This window comes from Aspergillus nomiae, assembly GCF_001204775.2.
Source record: "Aspergillus nomiae NRRL 13137 chromosome Unknown contig00234, whole genome shotgun sequence".
NCBI classification, from domain to species: domain Eukaryota; kingdom Fungi; phylum Ascomycota; class Eurotiomycetes; order Eurotiales; family Aspergillaceae; genus Aspergillus; species Aspergillus nomiae.
In genome coordinates this window covers 19,086-30,973 of record NW_015378289.1, presented here as the reverse complement: position 1 = coordinate 30,973, position 11,888 = coordinate 19,086, and the positions used below count along the sequence as shown (strand labels likewise).

At 50.3% G+C, this 11,888-nt stretch overlaps 5 protein-coding genes across 5 annotated transcripts; 3 read left to right on the top strand and 2 right to left on the bottom strand.

Moving 5' to 3' along the window:
- Positions 1–30: 30 nt before the first annotated feature.
- On the bottom strand, positions 31–1,836 carry ANOM_007773 (cation:proton antiporter; the record flags this gene model as incomplete). Its single annotated transcript, XM_015553029.1, has 2 exons — positions 31–705; positions 766–1,836. The coding sequence occupies 2 exons, from the start codon at positions 1,834–1,836 to the stop codon at positions 31–33; spliced, it is 1,746 nt and encodes a 581-aa protein (XP_015404919.1).
- Positions 1,837–3,252: 1,416 nt separating this feature from the next.
- Positions 3,253–4,103, top strand: ANOM_007772 (ubiquitin carboxyl-terminal hydrolase; the record flags this gene model as incomplete). The annotated part of the gene is made up of 3 exons (XM_015553028.1): positions 3,253–3,316; positions 3,416–3,513; positions 3,618–4,103. The coding sequence occupies 3 exons, from the start codon at positions 3,253–3,255 to the stop codon at positions 4,101–4,103; spliced, it is 648 nt and encodes a 215-aa protein (XP_015404918.1).
- Positions 4,104–4,521: 418 nt separating this feature from the next.
- erg9 (bifunctional farnesyl-diphosphate farnesyltransferase/squalene synthase) lies at positions 4,522–6,249 on the bottom strand (the record flags this gene model as incomplete). Its single annotated transcript, XM_015553027.1, has 4 exons — positions 4,522–4,748; positions 4,799–4,981; positions 5,036–6,095; positions 6,185–6,249. 4 exons carry the CDS (start codon positions 6,247–6,249, stop codon positions 4,644–4,646), a joined length of 1,413 nt encoding a protein of 470 aa, XP_015404908.1. The 3' UTR covers positions 4,522–4,643.
- A 664-nt stretch (positions 6,250–6,913) lies between these two features.
- Positions 6,914–8,882, top strand: ANOM_007770 (DnaJ domain protein; the record flags this gene model as incomplete). The annotated part of the gene is made up of 5 exons (XM_015553026.1): positions 6,914–7,196; positions 7,252–7,295; positions 7,365–7,458; positions 7,513–8,573; positions 8,631–8,882. Coding segments are annotated over 5 exons (1,524 nt in total), but the record flags the coding sequence as incomplete, so codon positions are not given.
- Positions 8,883–9,954: 1,072 nt separating this feature from the next.
- On the top strand, positions 9,955–11,633 carry ANOM_007769 (histidine phosphatase family protein; the record flags this gene model as incomplete). The annotated part of the gene is made up of 3 exons (XM_015553025.1): positions 9,955–10,564; positions 10,612–10,741; positions 10,790–11,633. The coding sequence occupies 3 exons, from the start codon at positions 9,955–9,957 to the stop codon at positions 11,631–11,633; spliced, it is 1,584 nt and encodes a 527-aa protein (XP_015404909.1).
- Positions 11,634–11,888: the final 255 nt, after the last annotated feature.

Sequence of the window (11,888 nt, the reverse complement as noted above, 5' to 3'; positions counted from 1 at the left end):
AATCCACCTCCCAACATATACCAAACCAATCTAAATCCCCCAAACACCCAACGGATCCTCCCCACCCTGATCCACCCTCATCTTCTGCAAAGCCTTCACCCTTTTCACCAACGTCCCGACACAAATCGGCCCAAAAAGCGTGCACAGCGAAATCGCCCAAACAATTACCAGATACGTCTCCGACGAACCACCGCTAGAGCTAGTCCCGAAGATGCCCTTCGACTCAGCGAGCGAAGCAATGAGATACCCGACTTCGCCGCGGGAGACCATCGCCAGGCCCAGGATAGAAGCTGGATAGAGGGACTTGGGCTTTGGCGGGAGACTCGAGGTGGACTGTGAGTTCGGGGTTGCCTGTTGGGGTTGGGTTTGTGGTTCGCTTTCGACAGCTTCGTGCGCTTGGGTATCCAGTTGCATTGGTGTTGGCAGGTCGTGCGACTGGGTTTGGGGATCTTGTTGTTGTGTCTCTGGGGTCCCTTTCTTTTCCTTCTTGGACCCGGCTCTGGGACTTGCGCAGAACAGGACGACGCGGGAAAACGGTTTCTTGATAATCCGGAGGACACTTGAAACGGGTCGAGACGAGAACCGCACGAGCCAGAGGCCGGTGAGTAGCTTGCCGAATGTCATTAGGATAGCGTAGACGACGCCGCGCCAGACGATTTTGCCGTTGAACATTTCTGTTATGGGGATGGCGAAGCCGATGGATGCCTTCGGTCATTCGTGTTATTAGGTTTCATTGTTTGGTTGGTTGGGAGTGAATAGACTTACGAAGAACAGAGGGACCAGGATTCTGGTCACCGGTTCGTGGTAGTATTTTTCGTACACCAGACTGCCGGTGGGAGTCTCGTGTTTGGCACTGGGAGTCTGTTGGCGACTGGTCTGGTCATGGTGGTTGGAATCCTTCTCTTGCGGGGTGGAACCCTCCTCTTGAGAGGTATTCTCCGTGCCAGGCTCAGTGGCCGCGTCGCCAGTATCCACTGCCCCGGAGTTCTCCTTCAAGAAGTCATCCATCCAAGATGTCATCACGCCAGCCAGATACGCAGCAAAGAGACTCGACGTGCCCGCATAAGTAGCCCCAGCCACCATCCCCACCAGCAGACACGTACACACCAGGAAATAAAACTGAACTGACCCCGTAAACGCCGGGAACCTATGCTTATGGGCAAGAAGCAGCCTTAAAGCAGGCCTGATGCCCAACCGACACAACAGCAACACCCCAACCCCAAACCCGATGGAAACAAAAACTGGCCGTACAACAGTCACAGCACTGAACGACTCACTACTTCCACCGAGATTAGTGATAATCTGAACCAGCACCAGCCCCACCACATCATCTAGCATGGCTGCGCCGGTGATAACCGTCCCCAGTCGTGTCTTGATCAGGTCTGTGGTCGAGAGGATGGTGAACGTGGTTCCCAGACTGGTTGCGCTCAGAGCCGCTCCGGCGGAGAAGGCCTGGAGGGGCGTTGCGGCTACTAGCTCAGTGAGAATGAAGGAGAGGCCCATTGGAGCGCCGATGCCAGTGATGGCTACTGCGAGCGAAAGCAGCAGGTTCGCTTTCAGGGACGGGAGAGATGTTGAGAGCCCGCCTTCGTAAACCAGCATGATTAGACCGAGGTAGCCGAGCTGTTGGATCACGATTTCCATGTCGCGGGTGAGCCATTTTGCGCCGGGAGTGCCCCAGAGGATGCCGATAAAGAGCTGGCCAATTAGCCCGCAATAGACAAGTTTGTCGAGGCACACGTTGACTAGGTTGAGGACCAGGAGGAAACCTGCTTGGTTGAGGACTGTGCTGATGGCTGGCTCGTGGTAAGCGAAGGCTGTTTCGCTGATGGCCATGTTTTACTACTGGTTTCAGTCGTTGGTCGTTGAGTATAAATAAGTAATTATATAGTGGCGCAGATTGATACTGTCGGTCTAGCTATATAGGTAATACTAGTATTTTCTGGTGGTTTTGTACTAGTAATCTGTTGACGGTAACGGACTCCATCAGAATATATGGGTGCACTTTTGATAAATGGGGAGCTGGTTGATTGCAAGGTGAGGGTTGAAGTTGAGCTTGTGAGAGTTGTGTGAGGACTGAAGATGATAAGAGAACTGAGGCGGAAGACCATTTAGTTTAATAAATAGACGGTAAAAGGCGCTCGGTAGATAACGAGTCTCGGCATCCCGACGCCAAGCATTCTATGGCCTCTCAGATGAAAGTCGCTACCAAGCAAAGGTGGCTGTGTTATTCTTTTCCTTGGCCATCGTAGTCTTAAATGGGCCATAGAGAGTTAATTTCATAGTCAAACTTGGCTTGAAGATGCAATATGGGGGGACCTGAGAGAGATGTTCTATGTCAGTACCACACTCTATATGGCATGGAATCTGTAGGTTTTTAGGGCTAAGCGGAGACCTACCTTCCGCCCTGCTGCCTCAAGATTGGAGATCATCGATGAAAATGATCCTTCACAGTGCTCGTTCTAGGCAAGTACAAGGCTGTTGCAGTTAATCATAGCGTAATCATGTCCCATGATGTCAGCTGCCAGGATTGGCAGTGATTCAAGTTATTTGAGACTCACAAGTCCCATCAACGAGGTATCTTTCCTTGTCGAGTTGAACGCCTCTCTTGGTACCATTATATTGGCTGGCTTTTCAAAATGCGACGGTAGCTGGCCCAAGCGAACAAGCATATGACCCAATGGGAGCAATGTAATAGATTCCTATCATAGGGTGGAGTGATGTACTGTTCGAAAGCATATCTACCTACATTCTTTTCAAAGTGGGGAAGCAAACCTTTTCAAGAATCCTTTTTCTGGCTATACACTTGCATAAGTAACTCAGCTATATGATCATAATACTCAAGCTCGTATTCGGATAAAACAACAAAACAACAGATGTTGGGTACTAGGAACTGGGACTGGATTATACTTCCCGGCTTGCATATGAATAACTAATGCAATCGATGCAGTATAGTTAAGCAATGCCGATCAAACAATTCAGACTTCAGGCAATGCCACTACTGCCAGTCAGTATGCAGATCGCTGTAGTGAATACTACCTAGTAAACTTCTTCATGCATGTCGGGTTAACAGCCATCCTGAGGCACCGATTCCTTCATACATACATTGCGTCACCCGCCTCTGCCTAACAATAATTGGAGATTTAATATAATACAAACATCCAACAGAAACACTAACCACCACATACCAAGGTCCCTTCATACTCACCAAACCACGCAGTATCCATAAACCACTATCATCAATAAAAAACCATGTCCACCACACTCCCCACCGGCGCCAAAATCATCAACGGAGTTAAGACCTTCATTCCCCTAGGTATATAACTACCTACCTACATACATACCTACCTCCCCAGCATCCCAAACAATCAACAAAGCATACCATAAACCAAACAACTAACAACAAACCAACCAGAAAACAACCCCACAGTCCACACCCACCTAGCCACCGCCCTCTCCATCCAAACCCTTGCCTTCCACGACATCTTCACCCTCGACCCTCCCCCCACGGACGTGCCCCGTCCAATCAACGCCCTAATCTTCCTCGCCGCAGCGCCCATCTCGCCCGCGCCCGCTCAACCCTCCAATCCACCCTCCCCAAATACACCACCCCCAAGGAAACCGACCCAATCTGGATCCCCCAAACCATCGGCCACGCCTGCGGCCTCATGGCCTTCCTGCACTGCGTGCTGAATCTCGACGCCGGGGCGCATCTGGCTCGCGGGTCTGATTTGGCGAAGCTACGGGACGAACTGGTCTCCCTGGCGCCGGAGGATCGCGCGCGGGTGGTCTATGAGGCCTTGTTTCTAGAGGAGGCGCATATGGATGCGGCGCGCGGGGGCAGTTCGGGCGTGCCGGGGCCTGAGGAGCATAATGGGTTCCATTTTTTGGGGTTTGTGAAGGGCAAGGATGGGAGGGTTTGGGAGCTGAATGGGGGGATGCCGGGGCCCTTGGAAAGTGGGGTTCTTGGGGATGGGGAGGATTTGGTTTCGGAGGCTGGTTTGAGGCTGACGGTTGGGGATTTTCTGGAGGCTGCGAGGGAGGTGGAGGGTGGTGGGTATGGGGGTTTGGGGGTTTCTTTGGTTGGGTTGGTTGGGGTGTAGCATGTTGATGGATTCTAGGAGGGATGGTGATACTCTATGATGGGATATGGCGTAGGCTAGTGGTCTATCAGAAGATACGATATGAAGAATAGTATCAATGGAAAGAAGGTGTATAAATCAATCAATGGTATTCAACTACCTCAGTAGTAGACTAGACTATCATAGTACGATGTGTACAAAACACTACGAGGCGAAGATACAGGGATGTTCCAGATCGTCAATGGAGGTATGCCATCTCAGCAAAGCTGCAGGACACACATCTAGTACGTCACTGGTCGGAGAAATCTCACTCTCAATTTCAGCACTTCTTCGGCACAACCACAGCCATGAAAGGGCTAGATTGCAATTTGACATCCGTGCTAGTTGACCTGCCACTGTTCCCACACAAGTAATACTGTAAAGCAGAGAGGGTGAAAGGGAAGAAGATATTATCGTTATTAGTTAAACATATAGCGTCATGGCAAGAAGGGTAATATAAACAAGAGCCATGCGCGGTCATCTGCTGATAAAACAAAGGCGTCGTAAATCCGTAACTCACGCTTACAATTCTCCGGGAATCTTTTTGGCAGGGGGACGGAAGTTGCCGGTCCTCAGCTCTTGCCACGCAAGGTCGAAGCGGGCGCCCAGTAGCCACGCAGTTGTAAGCTAAGAACAGTCAGTCTCATTCATCACGGTTCATGTTGTCAAGAACATACCATTATGATTGATACGATCAGCACAATCACACCCATCAAAGCCAACATGAAGTACAGATCCTGGCGCGTTTCAGCTTCCAGTTTGGCCTTCTCTTTTTCAGCTTCCGACTTCTCGCCTTGCACCTTGAGCTTGGCTTGAGCGGCAGTCTGCTGGGGGAAGATCGTGTCCATGAACTTCTCAATCTGGGGAATCATCAGTATGGTAATGTGCCAGCATTCAAAGCAGTGATAGCATACCTTTCCACAAACAATGCTGATCTTGAGGAAGTTGGGATCCTTAGGAGTATTCTTCTGATGGATCCGGCGCGCATAGCGGCGGAAGGTATTACAGAGAACATGGAGGTTTTGGGTCGACTCCATCATCAACTGACAGGCGTCGCCCTTGGTGATCTTAATATTACGATCGAACATGACCGGGTTACGGAAGCAAAGCTCCAGGGTAGCAATGGCCATTGCCTGGGGAATGGCGCAAAAGTTGAAAACACTCTGCTCGCGGAGGCCAGCGAGGTAGAACAGACACTCTTCGACGTGCTCCAGAGCATTGAGAACCATTTCGGATCCACAGTTGAGAGCAGTCTCGCGGTTCTCGGGCTTGAATAGGTCCTCAAACTCGGTGACATACTTGGACCAAATTTCTTTGGGCCAGAAGTGTCGGTCATCATCGTGGTCTTCCCGTACATCACGAATGATGTTCGTCTTCTGCAAAAAGAGTCCCATGGATTTGTGGAGACGCGGACGTGTGAGCAATGCTGGGTTGCCGAATTCCGCCTCAACAAAGAGGCGAGTCAGTCCTTCACCCACCAAGCCGGCTACATAGTAGCAGTAGAGATCATACTCCTCGATTGTCTTGACGCTGGCATCCTCGAACTCCGCCTTTCGGCAGTAATCGGCCATACCGTTGCCCATCTTGTCAGTGATGTCCTTGACAATCTCCCGGTAAGCCGGCTTCATGTTCTTAAACTCGGCGATGACATTGTGAAACTGAACCAGCAGTTCACGGTCCTTCTCTTCGGGGCGGTTCCCATCGAACGTCCAGCCGTCCTGTTCCAGGTAGTCCTTAAACTCTCGCAGCATTGGCTCCTTGGTTTTTAGAGGAATCGACGTGTCGTCTTCGATGGTATCCAACCCGCGAAGAACGAGGTAGAATACGCATACTGGGAGCAACAGTTCGGGATGCAGCTCCTGGATCACCGCGCTGAAACTCCGACTTGTCAAGTCGAGGAACTTGAAGCAAGCCTTCTGTGTCTCTGTTTCATTCTTCACATTTCGTTCATGGACAGGGTTATGCCAGACTTTCCTATTGCAAGGAAAAAATGAACCTCTGTAAGCGTTGGCACACACACCTTCACAGAGGAAAACAATGCAAGTGGGGGTATGCAAACTTACCACTGAACGATGGCCCTCAACTGGCTGGGCCGGAGCATATAATAGAGGACTTCAGTCGCACGCATGATGGCGGTTGTACACCGTCACAGTACAGGGAAGAAATAATGGGGAGGCAGATTAAGCAATAGCAACCAAATTAAATAGATATGTTGTGTCAACAGGCAATAGTCATACAGAAAACCAGGGAAACAGGAATGTGGGGGAGTGAAGTTGCGGATTTGACAAGTTGTTATTGTACAGTAGTGGACAGATTGCGAATCGTCTCACAAACTAGAGAGGATTGACGGAAGATAACGGGGATAAATAGGGGGAAGGTAGGACAATTGAGTAAGAGGTGAGAGAGAGGTGAGAGTGAAGGGAAATTAGGAAAGTTTGCGGTAAAAAAAACAGGAGAGAAAAGAGGAGGTGAAGATGGAGGGAGTGATCGTGGAAAAGGAAGAAAAAAGAAGAGCAGCAGGGATTTTAAAATGAGAGGGACAAAAGACGTCTACGTTCGGTTGAGAGCTCTAGCTTGTGGCTAGAGCCTATTAGCGTGTCTAGGCGGAGAGGCTGGTGCGCATGACGCGGGATTACGACCAGTACGCCCTGATGAACAATATGAAGCGGTGTGGCTTACCATTTTCATGACAATACGGTGACAATACAGTCCCTTTTGGGGTTCGGACAAAAGTCACAGGCACCCCGCGCATGACGAAACTCCCGTCGGAAAGCATCGTCAGGCAGAAAAAAAAAGTTAGTTGTGTACCTATCAATACTAACTCCGACTGTTTTGCCTGTCTTCTTCGTCTTTTATTTTCGGATCCTCCCCTTTATCTCTTTTCGTATCCTTAGATATTACTGCTCTGTGGCCCTGGGGACAACCGGGGTATACGTCCTGTTGGGTTGAACTCCACCAAATACCGCATCATGGTCGCAGACACTACGTACTACGATGCCCTGGGGGTGCCTCCCACGGCAACCGAACTAGAGATTAAAAAGGCATACCGTAAACTTGCCATTGTCACTCACCCCGGTATGCTTCACTCGCTCACCTCATATATTTTTCTCTTGATCCTAATCACCCACAGACAAGAACCCCGGTGATGAGACTGCGCATGCGAGATTCCAGGCGGTACGCTAGTTCTTGCGTTGCTGTGAAGATCTTCTCCCACTAGCTCTTGATACTTACTATTCCCTCCAGATTGGAGAAGCCTACCAAGTCCTTAGCGACGAAGAACTGCGAAAGCGATATGATAAATTTGGCAAGGAGGATGCAGTCCCCGGTGGTGGTTTCGGTATGTGTGCTGCGTACCGCAGATAGCATATTCTTGGCTAACACCCGACTACAGAGGACCCGTCGGAGTTCTTCAGCATGATCTTTGGTGGCAACGCTTTTGTCGATCTTATCGGTGAAATCTCTCTGATGAAGGACCTCACCACTACGATGGATATCACCATGCAGGAGATGGAGGAGGATGAACTGGCTGCATCCGCGGAGGAGAAACTGAATATCCACGACAATGACACCAACGCGGCGGCTGGTGCCTCCGCAGAGGGTGATGCTGCTTCCGCTCCTGCTCCTACTGGCAGTGCAACTGCTGCGGATGCCCCCGCTTCTGAAGAGAAATTCGAGAAACCCGCCCCAGCGCCCAGCTCCGGCACAAGTACGCCTCGTCGTTACCTTGGTCAACAAGCCATCATGGACAGATCCGAGGAGGAGGCACGGATGGCGGCAGAGGGCCAGTCTGCGGAAGAAAAGGAACTACACAAGAAGAGCAAGAAGAAAGGCGGCTTGTCCCGGGAGCAGGAGGAGCGCTTGGCTGCGTACGAATTGGAGAGAAAGAAGGCCCGCGAGGAACGAGTCAACACATTAGCCACGAAGCTGGTGGACAAGATCAGCGTCTGGACCGAAACGGACAAGGGCGCCGATGTGACACGCGCATTTGAGGAGAAGATCCGTCTCGAGGTAGAGAATCTGAAGATGGAGTCGTTCGGTCTTGAAATCCTGCATGCGATCGGTCAGACATACATCCAAAAAGGTAGCTCATTCCTGAAGTCCCAGAAGTTCCTCGGTATCTCGGGCTTCTTCTCCCGGCTGAAGGACAAGGGTACCCTCGCCAAGGAGACATGGACCACCATCTCGACTGCCATTGATGCACAGATGACCATGGAAGAAATGGCCAAGCTGGAAGAGCGCGGTGGTGAAGACTGGACCGACGAGAAGAGAGCTGAGTACGAGAAGAAGGTCACTGGCAAGATCTTGGCGGCTGCTTGGCGGGGCAGCAAGTTCGAGATTCAGAGCGTGCTGCGCGAGGTGTGCGATCAAGTCCTGGGCGACAAGAAGATCAAGTTGGACAAGCGTGTCGAACGTGCTCATGCCCTGGTCATTGCGGGTAATATTTATCAAAAGGTAAGCATAATCAAGGCCTCCACGTTCTTAACATGCTGGGGTACTAACACAATGCAGGCGGAGCGTGACCCCGAAGAGGAAGGAGACTACATGGCGTTTGAGCAACTTATGGCCGATGCCATGACGAAGAAGGGCAAGGATGAGAAGGAGAAGAAGAAGAAAGAGAAGAAGTCCAAGCATGAACACGTCGAAGAATCCACCGCTTAGATACCTGTTCTCGATACATAATCGATTACCCCTTGTGTTTTGTGCATACCTTCTGTGCCTTCTCTCTTCTACCCTTCTTAATGTATCATTTTGTGCCTTCATGCCCTAGCGATGTCTGATTATTCATGGGTGGATTAGATTGTTGGATACCTGTTCTACCTCCAGTTGTAGCAATCCGCAGCCTCACCTATGGCTATGGTCAAACCCATATATCTCGGTTGTATGTAATAAAACTTCTTTCTCTCAAAGTGTCTGTGTGATATGTCACGAATGGTGCTTGCGTTTTTCTTGATGCTGCTATAGTTACGAGAGCGGAGTACTACCGTGAGCAATTAAATATATTTTAGCCCATCGACAGGAATGGATTAATCGAGCCTCTTTCTAACACTTGGTCTTTTACGATATTGAGATCAAATTTTAGCCATTATTCTTTCCGACAATGACAATTTCTCACTGCATCCGGGTACTTATTGCTTATGGTAGGTAGCCTAGCACGCATACTTGGGTAGGGTGCTCACATTCCTTCCGAGCCCTCTCAGGGTTTAGGTTATAATTGCGGGATTATTATGGAGACGACGCCAATACCACTTCCCCATGTTTCGGTTAGATTTAAATCTGAAAGTCGAAGATCGAACGTGTAACCCCGCAAGAATTGTGTCACTGCTATAGCAAAGGAGTTACAACAAAAGGGGGAATCGATGATCGCGTGAGCACATACCCCTTTCGGACCTTCGGCTCAGTCAAACGGGAAACAAAGCCCTATAACCAACTACTTATAATTTCTTCCCATGTCTTCCCGAAGAAACCATCCAATCGATCACGCTATGCATTATTCACTAATAGCAGGCTAATCCCCTCTAAGCATCCTTAGTCCAAAGCCATGCCCCCCTCACTGGCGGATTGCACCGATCCGCAGGCACGATGATACCTTGCGGAATGCCCGTAACGGAAGGCGCCGCGCAGATCTCTTCAGTATTTATGCTTTGACGGTTGGTTTTAAATAGCCCAGTTTCTTATCTGCCTGCCTTCACCGGCCATGAACAGGGAGCTTATACTATTTAAGACATACCACCACCCACCAATTTCGCGTCCCGACTTACGACTCCCGACCACCAACCGTTCGATTAAGTTTATAGCGGAGCACGAAGAGCGAAGCTATTATATTTAACTACAGATGCAGCAGATATTGCAATCAACCGCGGCCCTACTCGCCTTCCAGGTTGTAGTAGGCGATGCAGCACCCACCCCAAGCTCATCGGCCGCGGCATCTGGTCCGACTGGGACTACCTACCCGTCTGGGTTTGACATGTCCACCAGCTGGGGTAACCTTAGCCCTTACAAGGATCAGCCTGGGTTCGAGGTGCCGAACGGTGTCCCAAGGGGTTGTGAGCTCTCCCAAGTTCATGTCCTCCATAGACACGCACAGCGCTATCCCACGTCGTGGCAATTAGACGGTGGTGTAGTAGAAGATTTTGCCCAGAAGGTCAAGAATTACACCAAGGGCCATCACAACACCACGGTCGCCAAAGGAGCTTTATCGTTTTTGAATGAGTGGGAGTATGTACTCGGAGAGGACCTTCTGCTTGTCTCTGGTGCTGCGACGGAGGCGACATCCGGTGCAAATGTCTGGTCTAAGTACGGACGCGCACTTTATCGAGCCCCCGTCGGCGTCGCGTCTTACGATTCTTCTTTGAACGTCTATCCCAATGGGACCGAGCGACCGAAACCAGTCTTCAGGACGACAGACCAGGCCAGAATCTTGGAGAGCGCCCGCTGGTGGTTGAGTACGTTCGCCATTCATCGGTGTCATTGTGTCATGCTGACTTGTTAGGCGGTTTCTTTGGAAATACTGGTGCCAATAGCTCCTATTCTGAGTATGATCTGGTTATAACGCACGAGGGTACCGGGTTCAACAACACTCTGGCGTCCGACGGTTCCTGTCCCGGAGACTTGGAAGAAGGGTAAGCCCCTGACTTCGTTCATAGGATAATATGCGCTGACCATTTTAGCGATGATTCGGCAGAAAAGTTCATCCCGAATCTCACCAAAGATGCCCTGAAGAGGCTGTCGCATTTCCTTCCGCCCGATTTCAACCTCACAGCCTACGATGTGGTGGGTATGTTCAGTCTCTGTCCGTACGAAACTGCGGCGCTAGGCAGCTCGTCCTTCTGCTCGTTATTCACGGAGCAGGAATGGCGCGATTTTGAGTACTTCGTTGACCTTCAGTTCTACGGTAACTATGGGTTTGGCGCCCCAACTGGACGCGCTCAAGGCATCGGATACGTTCTGGAGCTGGCAGCCAGATTAGAGGGCAAGCGGATCGAGACCAGCGATACGAGCATCAACACTACTATCGACTCCGAGCCAGCCACGTTCCCTCTCAACCAGCCATTGTATATGGACATGTCCCATGACGATGTGATTGTCGGGGTTCTTGCCGCCTTGGGGATCAAGTACTTCAACTATGGATCAAAGGGCTTGCCTGACGATGTGGCCCACGCTGTCCCCCGTAACTTCAAGCTCAACGAGGTTACACCTTTCGGGGCACATCTAATTTCCGAAATCTGGACTTGTCCGGAAAAGACCAACTTCCATCAACTGGACGGTGCGCTATACAAGAACCCGGATCTTTCCTCGACATCCGGCACCACAGATCTTATTCGGTTCGTGTTGAACGGTTCTCCTATCTCACAAGAAGGCCTCGATGGATGTGAGAGCTCTATCAATGGCTTCTGTAGTGTGAAGGACTTCCTGAAAGGTGTTTCCAAGCTGAATGAAAAGGCCGAGTACCAATATGCTTGCTTTGGGAACTACACGGCTGGTCACCAGGTCGGTGATGGACGCCCTGAGTGATTTGTGGGTCATGATGATGTGCATTCTACATGAGTGACCATCTAATGTTAGCGAGTCATACCACTCATGCACATCGCAATCTGTATACATGTACAATGATATCACCATAAATAACTGTGCCTGCATTATAGTCAATGAGCTAGTCACATGGTCTTGCGATGTCGGATAAGAAGAAGAGAAGATTGTAGACTGGCGTTCTACCATCACAATCTCATAGTCGTCATAAAGATCTAATCCACCCCTAAAAGCATTGGA